The sequence below is a fragment of the Dermochelys coriacea genome, chromosome 20 (genome assembly GCF_009764565.3).
Source record: "Dermochelys coriacea isolate rDerCor1 chromosome 20, rDerCor1.pri.v4, whole genome shotgun sequence".
In the NCBI taxonomy this organism is placed as follows: Eukaryota; Metazoa; Chordata; order Testudines; family Dermochelyidae; genus Dermochelys; species Dermochelys coriacea.
In genome coordinates, this window is record NC_050087.2 from 10,566,217 (window position 1) to 10,578,553 (window position 12,337).

Consider the following 12,337-nt stretch of genomic DNA (forward strand, 5'->3'; position numbering starts at 1 on the left):
CAAAGGGGCCTGCTCTGGAGCCCCCCTCCAGCCACAGGACACGGATCAGAGTAATAATCTGCTCTGTTATGGTCATTCCACCCCTCAGGGCAGAGGGTGTACACACCTGCCATGGTCCCTGCCCGTCCTTCCATGCCCTCCTCTACAGGTGTTGCTCAGGGGCCTAGTGAGAGACACAGGATGGGGGGGGGGTGGCGAGGCCTTGGGAAGCCCTTGTCTCAGTTCCGTTCATTACCCTGCACGTCTGGGAGACGTGGCTTCACCTGGCCTTATTGTGGAGCATGTACCGGGCTCCTTTACTGTTTAGCAAGTGTTTATCCAGGCAAAAGAGTGTACACTCCCCGCCCCGTGACCAGTGGAGCCTCCCGTCGTGCTGCAAGGACCCATGTGCAAGGTGGCACAGAACAAACACACTCCCCAGATGTGTAACATGGGGCTTGCATCTGTAACTTGCATGGGACCTGGCAAGAGCAGATTCCACAAAACAGCCCCTTGGTGTGAAATACCATAGCCCTCACACCAGCCCCATGACATCTGCAGGGAGGTCCTGGGTTCCCTGCAGGAAGGAGAGTGGGTCCTGACCCAATCAAATTGGAGGGGAGCCCTGGGAAAGGGGGTTTAATGCACAGGGAGTGTCACACCAAGGCGCCCATTTTTCCAGCCTGGGCTCAAGGTGGGCCCAAATCCCATACCACAGCTGGGGGCTTGGCCTGGCAGGTACGGGCCCAATAACTGTTCTCACAATGGTGGGCCTGAGCCTGGTTCAGAGTCTGTTTGAACACTGGGCTCCAGGTAGATACATATTGGGGCTGCAAGTCAGGAGAGTTTGCCACTGGAGGCCAGACCCTTCTCTGAAGGGACCCCACTGCAGACGGGGAGGAGATTCTGGCCTGCGAGGAGTGGGTGTGTCTGTCTGGGAGTACAAGGGGTGACCCAGCCCATGCTCTTTTCTAAGGGTAGGCCCTGGGGCTCTGAGTTTGGGGGGTGCAGGCATCACCCCAGACAGATATTGTGCAGCAGTCATCCATCCTGGCTCCAGTGGGCAGGTAAGCAGCTGTGACATGCCCTGGGGGCACTGCTGGAGTCCACAATTCCCCAAGTGACCAATTTGGCCCCCCATTCCCCAAACACCTCCCACAGCCCTGTGGATCACCCTGAAGCTTCTGCACCTCAATCATCCCTGGGCATCGGGTACATTGGGATTCCAGAGAACACGTCCTCTAAAAAGACACAGGCAAAGCCCTGGCCTAGCAGCTCCGGGAGGTTGCTGGCTGGGCAGTGAGATGCCTCTGATAGCCCCAGCTGGAGGGGTGGGGCAGGAAGGCAGCTAGAACAAGGGACTATAGTACCTGGCTTGGCAGGGCTGGTGGCAGGCCTGGCCATGCCAGGGCTCTGGGGTAGTGGCGGCGAGGCAAGGCTTTGATGGGTTCAGGCCATGTGCTCGGTGACATCAGGATTTCCCTTGACTCTAAGGTTTACATTAATTTTTATATCTTGGCAACGGTTGTTCCCGCTCGCCCTCTGGCCTGCGGCAGCTCCTCCTGCGATGATGTTGATTTCGATGGCATCGAAGACTTTGGACTAAACTGCATCATTCAGTTGGAAATGGGACCTGCTGGGTCAGAGCGGGAGAGTCAAGGCCTAGACAGCGGGATCCGCTCTCCCGCCAGGCCCCGCTGAGTCAGGGCACCCCTGCATTTGCGCCAACCTAGAGTGCACTGGTGCACAGACGCCTCTGTGCATGACAGCACGTCCCACAGTCTCCCTCCGCTGGACGCTGCTGAGCCAGGGCGCCTCCCCACATAATGCCAACTCGAGAGCATGTTGGTGCATATCCGCCTCTGTGCAGAAGAGCGCATCCCACTACCCCACCCTCTCCAGCACCCAGTGACCCAGACCGCCTCCACATGGTGGCAATCTGAGGGCACAATGGTGCACAGCTGCCTCTGTGCAGGACAGCACATCCCACCTTCTCCCTCCCCTTGGTCCTGCTGAGCCAGGGTGCTCCCTGCATAGTGCCAGCCTGAGAATGTATTGGTGCACAGCCCCCTCTGTGCTGTCCCACTGCACCTCACAGCAGCTGACAGCAATGAGCTATTCCAGTCATAGAATCATAGAATATCAGGGTTGGAAGGGACCTCAGGAGATCATCTAGTCCAACCCTCTGCTCAAAGCAGGACCAATCCCCAATTTTTGCCCCAGATCCCTAAATGGCCCCCTCAAGGATTGAACTCAAACCCTGGGTTTAGCAGGCCAATGCTCAAACTGAGCTATCCCCCAAATGCTCCCCCAAAGTCAAAGTCAGAACTGGCTGTACCAGAGTGGGGCTGAGGGGAAGAGCTCTGTAGACTCACACCCCAGCAGCACAGCAAGCTCCAGCCTTGCCCTAGAGGGACAGCTCTGTTGGGGCTGAGAGGGGAGTGTGGTCTCCCCTGCCCAACCACTGCTTGACAGCCACAGGATCTGGGCTCAGATGCCCCAAATGTATCTGGCAGCTGGGCCCTCAATAGCGGAGAGGGCAACATCAAGTGGTCACTACAGGAGCGGGGACCATTTGGAATCGATGCCCTAAAGGCTCTGTCACCCAGACCAGGCACCTCTGTGTCCATGTGAGGTTAGGGAGCCTTGCTCCTGCAGGTGGAGAGCTAGCCCAGGGAAGGCCAGCACTGCCATGTCCACAACCCTGACTGCAACACACCAGGAACGGCCAGGCCCTGCTTCAGGCAGGGGTGGCAGGTTTGTAGAAATTTTGGTGGTGCCCAGAACCTGCCCCCCCAAACTCCGCCCCCCACCTGCCTAAGACTCTGGGAAGGAGTTTGGGTGGGGGAGGGGGTCTGGGGTGCAGACTCTGGGATGGAGTTTGGGTGCTGGGTGCAGGCAGGGGATGGGGGGCAGGAGGGGATGAGGGGTGCAGGCTCTGGGACAGAGTTTGGGTGCAGACTCTGGGCTGAGACAGGGGGTAGGGGGGCAGGAGGGGATGAGGGGTGCAGGCTCTGGGAGAGCTTTTTGGGTGCAGGCTCTGGGCTGGGGGTGGATGTGTAGGAGGGGGTGAAGGGTGCAGGCTCTGGATGGAGTTGGGTGCAGGCTCTGGGCTGGGGGTAGGGTTGTAGGAGGGGTGAGGGGTGAAGGCTGTGGGGCTGAGGAGAAGAGGTTTGGGGTGCGGGAGGGGCTCAGGGCTGGGGCAGAGGATTAGGGTGCTGGGGGATGAGGGCTCTGTCTGGGGCTGCTGGGGTTAGGGGTTTGGGCCGTTGGAGAGGCTCAGGGCTAGGGCGGAAGGGTAGCCTGCTCTGCCATTACTAGATGGCAGGCACTAGGACCCTGCGGCAGGAGTTGATGCCGGGCAGAGCAGAGCCAGCCTGAGCTGCAGGCTGGGGGGGTGGGAGAGATGATGAACGGGGGCAGCAAGTGGCGGCCGGGGGACATTCGAGGGAGGTGCGGGGAGACGGCAGGCGGGGCCGGGGGAGAGACCCAGTCCCAAACATTGGTGGAGCTGGGCTCCCCGGCCCTAAATATTGCTGGAGCCCTGGCACCATGAGCCCACAGAACTCGCCGCCCCCGGCTGCAGGTTCTGACGTCTCCGCTGAGCAGGGAGTGGAGGACTGTCATCAGGATCACTGGGTGTACTCGGAACCTGCCAGGCTCAGCTCTTTGTGTGCCATTTGCACCGGGCAGAGCAGGAGTGGGATCCACCCAACTGGGATGGCACAGTGCGCCCAGGTGACGGCACCAAGCTGTACTGACTCTGGGTTCGCAATGACAGGCAGCAGGGTGAAGGCACCAGGCAGGCCACTCTGACTCCAGCGTGGCTGTGACCAGCGCTGGGGGAAGGCACCAAGTCGCACTGACTCTGGGTTCACAGTGAGAGGCAGCAAGATGATGGAGGCAGACCACACTGACTCTGGTATCGTGGAGACCGGTGCCAGGGGACAGTGCAAGGCCACACTGACTCTGGGTTTGTGGTGACTGGTGCTCACCTCACTCCCTCGCAGACTGTGCTATTCCACATCGCCGTTCTGATTGTGCTGGTTTTCGGGCGCACGTGGCTCTTCTTCGCATGGTGACAGCTCATCAATGGATGTCTGGTTAGTGATCCCTGGAGAGATAGAGCATGTGGGGGACTGGGGCTTGCTCAAGAGACAGGGCGGCAGGGACCCCGCTCAGGATGGAGCTAGTGAATGTGGCCCATTAGCTCCATGGCCTCGCTGCGGGGTGCCATGAGGGAGTTGCTTTGTGCCACCTTCAATAGATAGGCATGTGGACTGAGCTGAGACCTGCCAACTTGTCTCATGCAGGGCCACAGACTCTGCCACTAGGGGGTTGCCATTCGGCTAACGTGCAGCCTGCATGGGCTGGAGTGTCTGGCCTTTCTCCATCTCACTCCACTTCCCTGTGTTGGTTTGGTTTGGGAATTAGATGAACAGCTTCCACTGGCTCCCGTCTGCCTGCTTCCAGGAGCACCTGCAACCCTCAGCCCTATGGGCCACGCTGCCACAGCCACAAGCACCTCTCAGAGCCCACCTGGCTCCCTCACCCCCGGGTGCAGGGGCAAGGTTCACAGAGCCAGGCCCTTCCTCCTGTGCCACTACTGCCCCTCGCCAGGACTGGCGAGGAGCAATGTGCTACTCCCAGGCTGGGCCTGACTCAGTCCAGAGGGTGCGGGGGCACAGTGAGATCAGCCTGAGAATTTCTCAGATGTGGGGAGGAGGGATTCTCCCCAAAGGGCCCCAGGTCCTGGGAACCCCCCGCAGCCCTGCATGCCCAGTACGTACCGCTGGCCGCTCGCTCCTTCCACTTCTGCTTGTTCTCCTGGATGTATTTGGTCCAGGTGGAGCGGAAGCTGGTGATGTCGGCGTTGATGTCACCCAGCTCTGAATGCTCATCCAGGGATGGCTGCCTCCATTGGGAACTGCAGGGAAGCCAGAGGGGGCAGTGCCAGTGTAGTGTGGGAACCACACCAAGGCTGGGATGCACGGCAGGGAGCCGCAAGAGTCGGGACAGAGGGGCTGGGGCTGGGCTGAGGTGAGGACACTGAGGGCTTAATCTCCTCCACTCCAGCCTACGGTCATGGGAGCTGCCTGCACCCAACAGCTCAGCACATCAGCCCCTCAGCTGGAGTAACAAATAACCCTAGATGCACCCGCTCCTTTACAGACAGGGGCAGAGCTGAGACGAGACCCCCTGACCCCTGTCTCGCAGCTCCCAGTCCCTTGCACTGAGACCCCACTGCCTCCTCAGAGCGTCTGCTCAGTGAGGCTAGGAAGTGAGATTGCCATCCGGTGGCAAGAGCAGGGGGAGCAGTAATGCTGCAGGCCTGAGGACAGGAACACCTGCCAATAGGGAGGCTCTGCTGGTGCTGACCCCAATGAAGGGGCAGTGCTGAGTTCTGCTGGACCCACTGCTCCGTCCTCCTTCAGGACTCCCCACTTACTCCCCTCAGACCGGTTCTATCCTCTGCTGATGGTGTTATGCACAAGGGGGGAAAACAGGGATCACACATGAGACAGCTGGGAACAGGAGCCGGGCAAACCTTTCCCAGCAACACCCCAGGGGTGTGGCATTTGCACGTGGCTGTGGGGCCTGCACTGGCAAACAACCATGTGAAAGTCATGCAAAATTTGTCCAGGCTCAATTATCCCTTCATGGTGTTGGTGTTCACAGGCACCACGTGTCTAGAGGGGCACCTGCCACCAGCACGACAAACCCCAAGGTCTTTTGTCACTTGCTAAGTCTTGTGGCTAAGGACTCCTGGGTTCATCCCCTGCTCTAGATGTGGAGTGGGCTCTAGTGAGTTAGAGCAGGGGTGGCTGAGACAGGACTCCTGGGTTCTATCCCCAGTTCTACCACTTACTTGTTTGGGGCCTGATCCGAAATGCATTCAAGTCAATGGAACGACTCTGGATCAGGCCTTCTGCCCTTGGGCTCATTGGCTCAGTCTGACCCTCAGTCTCCCCTGGTGAAACGGTGCTAATGATGAACATTCGCTAATGGTGAGGCTCAGGCACTGCAGCCTGGAGCCATCAGCAGGGTCCCAGTTGCGTCACTGGCCTTCGGCTCTCACACTGCAGAGAAGCTGGCAGGTGCACACAGAGCAGCTGTGAAGCTCTGAAGTTGGGCCATGACTCGCAGCTACAAAAAGGAGCCATTTTAACAGAGCCTGACTTTGCCCAAGGTCACGCCTGCCCCTGCTCCCCACCTCCCCAGAGCCTTGCGGAGATAAAGGTCTTTGGAAACGACACCTTGAAATTCCCCTTTGTTCCCATAGAGAAAAAACATCGCCTGTAACTCCTCCAGAATCATAGAATCATAGAATCATAGAATATCAGGGTTGGAAGGGACCCCAGAAGGTCATCTAGTCCAACCCCCTGCTCAAAGCAGGACCAAGTCCCAGTTAAATCATCCCAGCTAGGGCTTTGTCAAGCCTGACCTTAAAAACCTCTAAGGAAGGAGATTCTACCACCTCCCTAGGTAACACATTCCAGTGTTTCACCACCCTCTTAGTGAAAAAGTTTTTCCTAATATCCAATCTAAACCTCCCCCATTGCAACTTGAGACCATTACTCCTCGTTCTGTCATCTGCTACCATTGAGAACAGTCTAGAGCCATCCTCTTTGAAACCCCCTTTCAGGTAGTTGAAAGCAGCTATCAAATCCCCCCTCATTCTTCTCTTCTGCAGACTAAACAATCCCAGCTCCCTCAGCCTCTCCTCATAAGTCATGTGCTCTAGACCCCTAATCATTTTCGTTGCCCTTCGTTGTACTCTTTCCAATTTATCCACATCCTTCCTGTAGTGTGGGGCCCAAAACTGGACACAGTACTCCAGATGAGGCCTCACCAGTGTCGAATAGAGGGGAACGATCACGTCCCTCGATCTGCTCGCTATGCCCCTACTTATACAACCCAAAATGCCATTGGCCTTCTTGGCAACAAGGGCACACTGCTGACTCATATCCAGCTTCTCGTCCACTGTCACCCCTAGGTCCTTTTCCGCAGAACTGCTGCCGAGCCATTCGGTCCCTAGTCTGTAGCGGTGCATTGGATTCTTCCATCCTAAGTGCAGGACCCTGCATTTATCCTTATTGAACCTCATTAGATTTCTTTTGGCCCAATCCTCCAATTTGTCTAGGTCCTTCTGTATCCTATCCCTCCCCTCCAGCGTATCTACCACTCCTCCCAGTTTAGTATCATCCGCAAATTTGCTGAGAGTGCAATCCACACCATCCTCCAGATCATTTATGAAGATATTGAACAAAACGGGCCCCAGGACCGACCCCTGGGGCACTCCACTTGACACCGGCTGCCAACTAGACATGGAGCCATTGATCACTACCCGTTGAGCCCGACAATCTAGCCAGCTTTCTACCCACCTTATAGTGCATTCATCCAGCCCATACTTCCTTAACTTGCTGACAAGAATGCTGTGGGAGACCGTGTCAAAAGCTTTGCTAAAGTCAAGAAACAATACATCCACTGCTTTCCCTTCATCCACAGAACCAGTAATCTCATCATAAAAGGCGATTAGATTAGTCAGGCATGACCTTCCCTTGGTGAATCCATGCTGACTGTTCCTGATCACTTTCCTCTCCTCTAAGTGCTTCAGGATTGATTCTTTGAGGACCTGCTCCATGATTTTTCCAGGGACTGAGGTGAGGCTGACCGGCCTGTAGTTCCCAGGATCCTCCTTCTTCCCTTTTTTAAAGATGGGCACTACATTAGCCTTTTTCCAGTCATCCGGGACTTCCCCCGTTCGCCACGAGTTTTCAAAGATAATGGCCAAGGGCTCTGCAATCACAGCCGCCAATTCCTTCAGCACTCTCGGATGCAATTCGTCCGGCCCCATGGACTTGTGCACGTCCAGCTTTTCTAAATAGTCCCTAACCACCTCTATCTCTACAGAGGGCTGGCCATGGCCAGGGCCCAGAAGGGACTCAGGCAGACAGCACAACTGGGAACCTGCCTTTACAACATGGCAGGGGCAGACTGGGCTGGAGCTGCAGCCCAAACTCAGGCTGAACCAGCACTTTGCTGGGGAAGTCTCCGTGGTGGTTGTTTTACATATTCCTGGTGCTCTGAAGTGGGGGGTTGCAGGGGGGAGAGTCTGTTCTTAGAAGACTCTTCAAAGTCTTATCTAGAGCAGAGAGATTAGCATCTCATTTGCATAAGGATCAGCTGACGGTACTGCCAGCGTTATATGTTCAGGCAGGTCCCAAAGCTTCCAGCATCTTTCCTTTCATGGCCATGTCAGACTGCATCCAAGAGAATCTCTGGGTGGTGGGGAAGGATGTACAGGGCTCATGGGGATACTAGGGCTAATCAGCATACATGGGGCTGGACGTGGGTAACATCACTGGAGGAACATCGCTGACATCAATGAAGTTCCGCTGGGATAAGTGGCCCATTGCTCTGAGCTGGTCCTGGAGCTGGGACTCCTCTGTCCAGATGCCAGCTGGTGGGTCTTGCTCACGTGCTCAGGGTCATGCTTGTGGCTAGATTTGGGACGGGAAGGAATTTTCCCCCAGGTCAGATTGGCAGGGACCTTGGGGGCAGGGGCCCACCTTCCTCTGCAGCATGCAGCAAGGATCGCTTGCTGGGATCATCTGGGCAGATCCTACCTGATCAATTCCCTGCCCTGGCAGGGGCCTTGGCCATTGGTGGCATCTCGGTCTCTCCTCTTCTCTGCCTGTGGCCCACAACAGCGTAGCTCTCTGAGGCCTGCATACATTGGTCTGACTAAAGTCATTGGGCTCAACATAGGAGTGGCTGGGTGATAATCAATGGCCTGTGCTGGAGAGGAGGCATGGTTCAATGAACTGATGGTCCATTCTGGCCTTAAACTATGGAGCAAGAGGAGAACCAGGCTCATTCACCCTTACTAGTAGTGTCAGCATTTTACACATGCAGAAACTGAGGGATTGGGAGGCATGATTTACCTGCAGCTGCATCATGAACCAGTGGCAGAGATGGGACCAGAACTCAGGCATCCTGCTGTCCAGTCTCACAGGCATTCTTCTGTGCTGTGCTGGCTCTGGAGGCCCAGGGGCTCATACAGCAGCACCAGCCTACAGCGGGGTCTGGCCCCTCTGGACAGCATCGGGGGCTGCCTCACTTTACTAGTGTTTCAGTCTAATTGTATTTCTGGACAGGGAGTGTCCCTGAGGGCAGGGTCAGAGGACACAGGCCCACCTAGCCCACAGCACTGACCCCAGTGAGGAGCTGGCCCAGCCCTGCTGACATCCCCTCCAAACATCTCCGAAACACTTAATTAAGATAAATTCCTCTAGGCTGAATGACCATTCCACAGCCAGAATGGAGACACCAGTAGAGGTTTTCCTGATCCTTGGGCTGTGGAAGGCCCAGGCTCACATCCATGCTCTGAATTGGGCTAAGCAGGACCTGGACCCTGTGTCTCCCCAGCCAGTGGTGGATTAATGATTTTGCCGCCCCTAGGCCCCGAATTAATTGCCGACCCCATATGAACTTATTTTTCGTTTTTTTACAAATTCGCACCCTCATTGGTGGTTTCAATACGTGCTGTGACTGGTAGAATCCGGGCCTGGAGCACCCACGGAGAAAAATTGGTGGGTGCAGAGCCTCCACCGGCAGCTCCCCCCCTGCCCCCCCAGCTCACCTCTGCTCTGCCTCCTCCCCTGAGCACGCCCCTGAGTTCTGCTTCTCCCTGCTCCCTGCCAGTGCTTGTGCGTGAAACAGCTTCGCACGGCTGGGAGGGAGAGGGGAAGAGGGTGGAATGCCGCACGCTCAGGGGAGGAGGTGGGGCTGGGGCGGGGATTTGGGGAAGAGGACCAATAGGAGCAGGGAGGGGCAGAGTTGGGGGGGACTTTGGGGAAGGGGTTGGAATGGGAGCGGGGAATGAGGGCAGGGAAGGGGTGGAGTTGGGGCGGGGGGGGGCACGAGCACCCACCGGCGCCAGGGGAACTTGGCGCCTCTGGCTGCTATTATAAATTTGCCGCCCCTTGAAATTTGCCGCCCTAGGCTTAGGCCTTGTCGGCCTAGGTGATAATACGCCACTGTCCCCAGCCCCGGTGAGTACGTGGCCAGCTGGGTACTTTGGGGTGTATCTCTCTCGCTTTCTCTCTGGGTTTTTGTCAAAAAGGTCTAAAGGTCTCAGTTCTGTCCAATGTGGAACTAAACCAAATGCCAAAACCTGGACAGTTTCCACACCATGAAATCCTTGTTTTCTTGCCAGCTCTACTTTGTCCCCCCACCCCCACTGAGAACAATTGGGATCCTCCCCTCCCCCCTTCCCCATCCTTGAGCACAATGAAGAATTCCCCTCCCCCCAGAACAATGAGACCTGCTGGTAAACCTGGCCCTAGGGCTCTGGGTTCTGCCCATGAGATCCAGGACCCAGGATCCCAACAGTGTAACCACCTCCTGGAGGGGGAATTGAGGCAACACAAGGCCCCAACAGCTCCCCTGCACCAGGGGGCCTGGAGCCGTCCAGCCAGTGATACCCCAGAACTCTGTGGTGCTGGCTGGGAAGGAATCAGTGACTTGCCTAGGCAGTCCCCACTGACCAGACTTCGACCAGGACATACAGCTTGCCCTGCCCTGCCCTGCCCTGGGGATCTCTGCAGTCAGAGGTGAACACAGCACCCACATTTCCCTTGGTACAAGAGGTCTGGACTGGGCCTATGTACTGAGTGTGCAGCCTGGGAGCCAGGACGCCTGGGTTCCAATCCCAAATCTCCTATATGCTTGCTCTGTGTCCCTTCCCTGTGTCATGCCTCAATTTCCCCACCTGCAATGTAGGGATAGTGATACGACCCTGCATTCCTGAGCATGCTGAAAAACTACAAGGGCATCAGTGCTAGTAGCACTCCCCTGAACTTTCTAGCAGCTGTGTATCCCCGATGCTAGTGCTCACCTGCTCTGCTGGCTGGAGGAGGACTTAGACTTGGAGCCTTCTTCCACCAGCGGGAGGACAAACTTCTCCGCCACGTCTGTCAGCACCGAGAAAGTGGGCTCCACGATGAAATCGATGAAACCTGCGGAGGCAGAGGGAGGTGGCATTAGAATGCGATGCACCTGGAACCCCACTGGGCCACGGACCCCTGAGCCAGCAGGGCTGCATGCACAGATATGAGGGCATGGCCTAGCCCAACGGGCAGGCAAGTCACCAAATATATCAGGGCAGGTATGTGGCGGGGGGAGGCAGCGACTCACCGATCTGGGACTGCGCCACCAGCGTGGACTTGCGATCACAGAGCGGAGAGAAGGGCAGGCCCAGCTCAGCCTCCTTGTCCCCCTGCGGGAAACAAGACAAAGAGAACCATTATCCCTGCCAAACGCCTGGGGCACCCAGCCCCAGGATGACGCAAGAGCAGTCTGGGCATAGGAGAGGGATTCAGTGGACTCAGCTACTGCTCTGAGCCTGGGAAATACGAGCCAGGACACCTGGGTTGTATACTCAGCTGGTCCAAAACACAGGATTCAAACTGTCCCTGGGCATGAGGCTCAATCTATTTTCCACTGAGCAGCCCAGGCTCTGGGGCAGGACAGCAGGTGTGAAGCCCAACCTACTCGATCTGCACACGACTGTCTGTCTGTGTCTCCGGGAGTGAGTTTGGTTCACACAGTGAGTGTTTGTAGCTGCAAATGCCTGTTTTCACACGCCAGCGGGGATGAGTCTGTAGTGACACCCCATGGCTGCATGGTATTGCAATCACCACACTGCTGTCGCACCCTGAAGCCACGTGGTATTGCAGTCACCACGCCACTGTCACGCCCCATGGCCCCACGGCATCGCAATCACCACGCCACTGTCACGTCCTGAAGCCACATGGCATCTCAGCCACCACACCGCTGTCGCGACCCAAGGCTGACAGCATCGCAGTCAACATGCCGCTGTCACGCCCCGAGGCCCCTCGGCGTCGCAGTGACCACGCTGCTGTCGCGCCCCAAGGCCACGCGGTATCACAGTCACCACGCCGCTGTCGCGCCCCAAGGCCATGCGGTATCACAGTCACCATGCTGCTGTCGTGCCCCGAGGCCCCGCGGCATCACAGTCACCACGCCATTCTCATGCCCTGAGGCCCCATGGCATCGCAGTCACCACGCCATTGTCACACCCTGAGGCTCCACGACATCGCAGTCACCATGCCATTCTCATGCCCTGAGGCCCCACAGCATCACAGTCACCACGCCGCTGTCACACCCTGAGGCCACGCGGCATCACAGTCACCACGCCGCTGTCACGCCCCGAGGCCCCTCGACATCGCAGTCACCATGCTGCTGTCACACCACAAGGCCCCATGGCATTGCAGTCACCACGCCGCTGTCGCACCCCGAGGCCCCAGGGCTTCGCAGTCACCACACCGCT

The 12,337-nt window shown here is 57.2% G+C and overlaps 1 protein-coding gene across 6 annotated transcripts in view; it reads right to left on the minus strand.

Moving 5' to 3' along the window:
• Positions 1–596: 596 nt before the first annotated feature.
• The window catches only part of PDE1B (phosphodiesterase 1B), a 147,803-nt gene continuing 136,062 nt past the window's right edge, over positions 597–12,337 (minus strand). For 4 of the 6 annotated variants that reach the window (XM_038379203.2, XM_038379201.2, XM_038379204.2 and 1 more), the window contains 5 exons: positions 11,182–11,263; positions 10,883–11,003; positions 4,770–4,906; positions 3,975–4,093; positions 597–1,612 (listed from right to left, as the gene is read on the minus strand). In XM_038379203.2, coding sequence (XP_038235131.1) covers positions 3,996–4,093; positions 4,770–4,906; positions 10,883–11,003; positions 11,182–11,263 — 438 coding nt within the window. In that variant the 3' untranslated portion in view covers positions 597–1,612; positions 3,975–3,995. Of the gene's footprint in view, positions 1,616–3,974; positions 4,094–4,769; positions 4,907–10,882; positions 11,004–11,181; positions 11,264–12,337 lie in introns of all 6 variants that reach the window. The other 2 variants (XM_038379202.2, XM_043506798.1) reach the window with 1 other exon arrangement.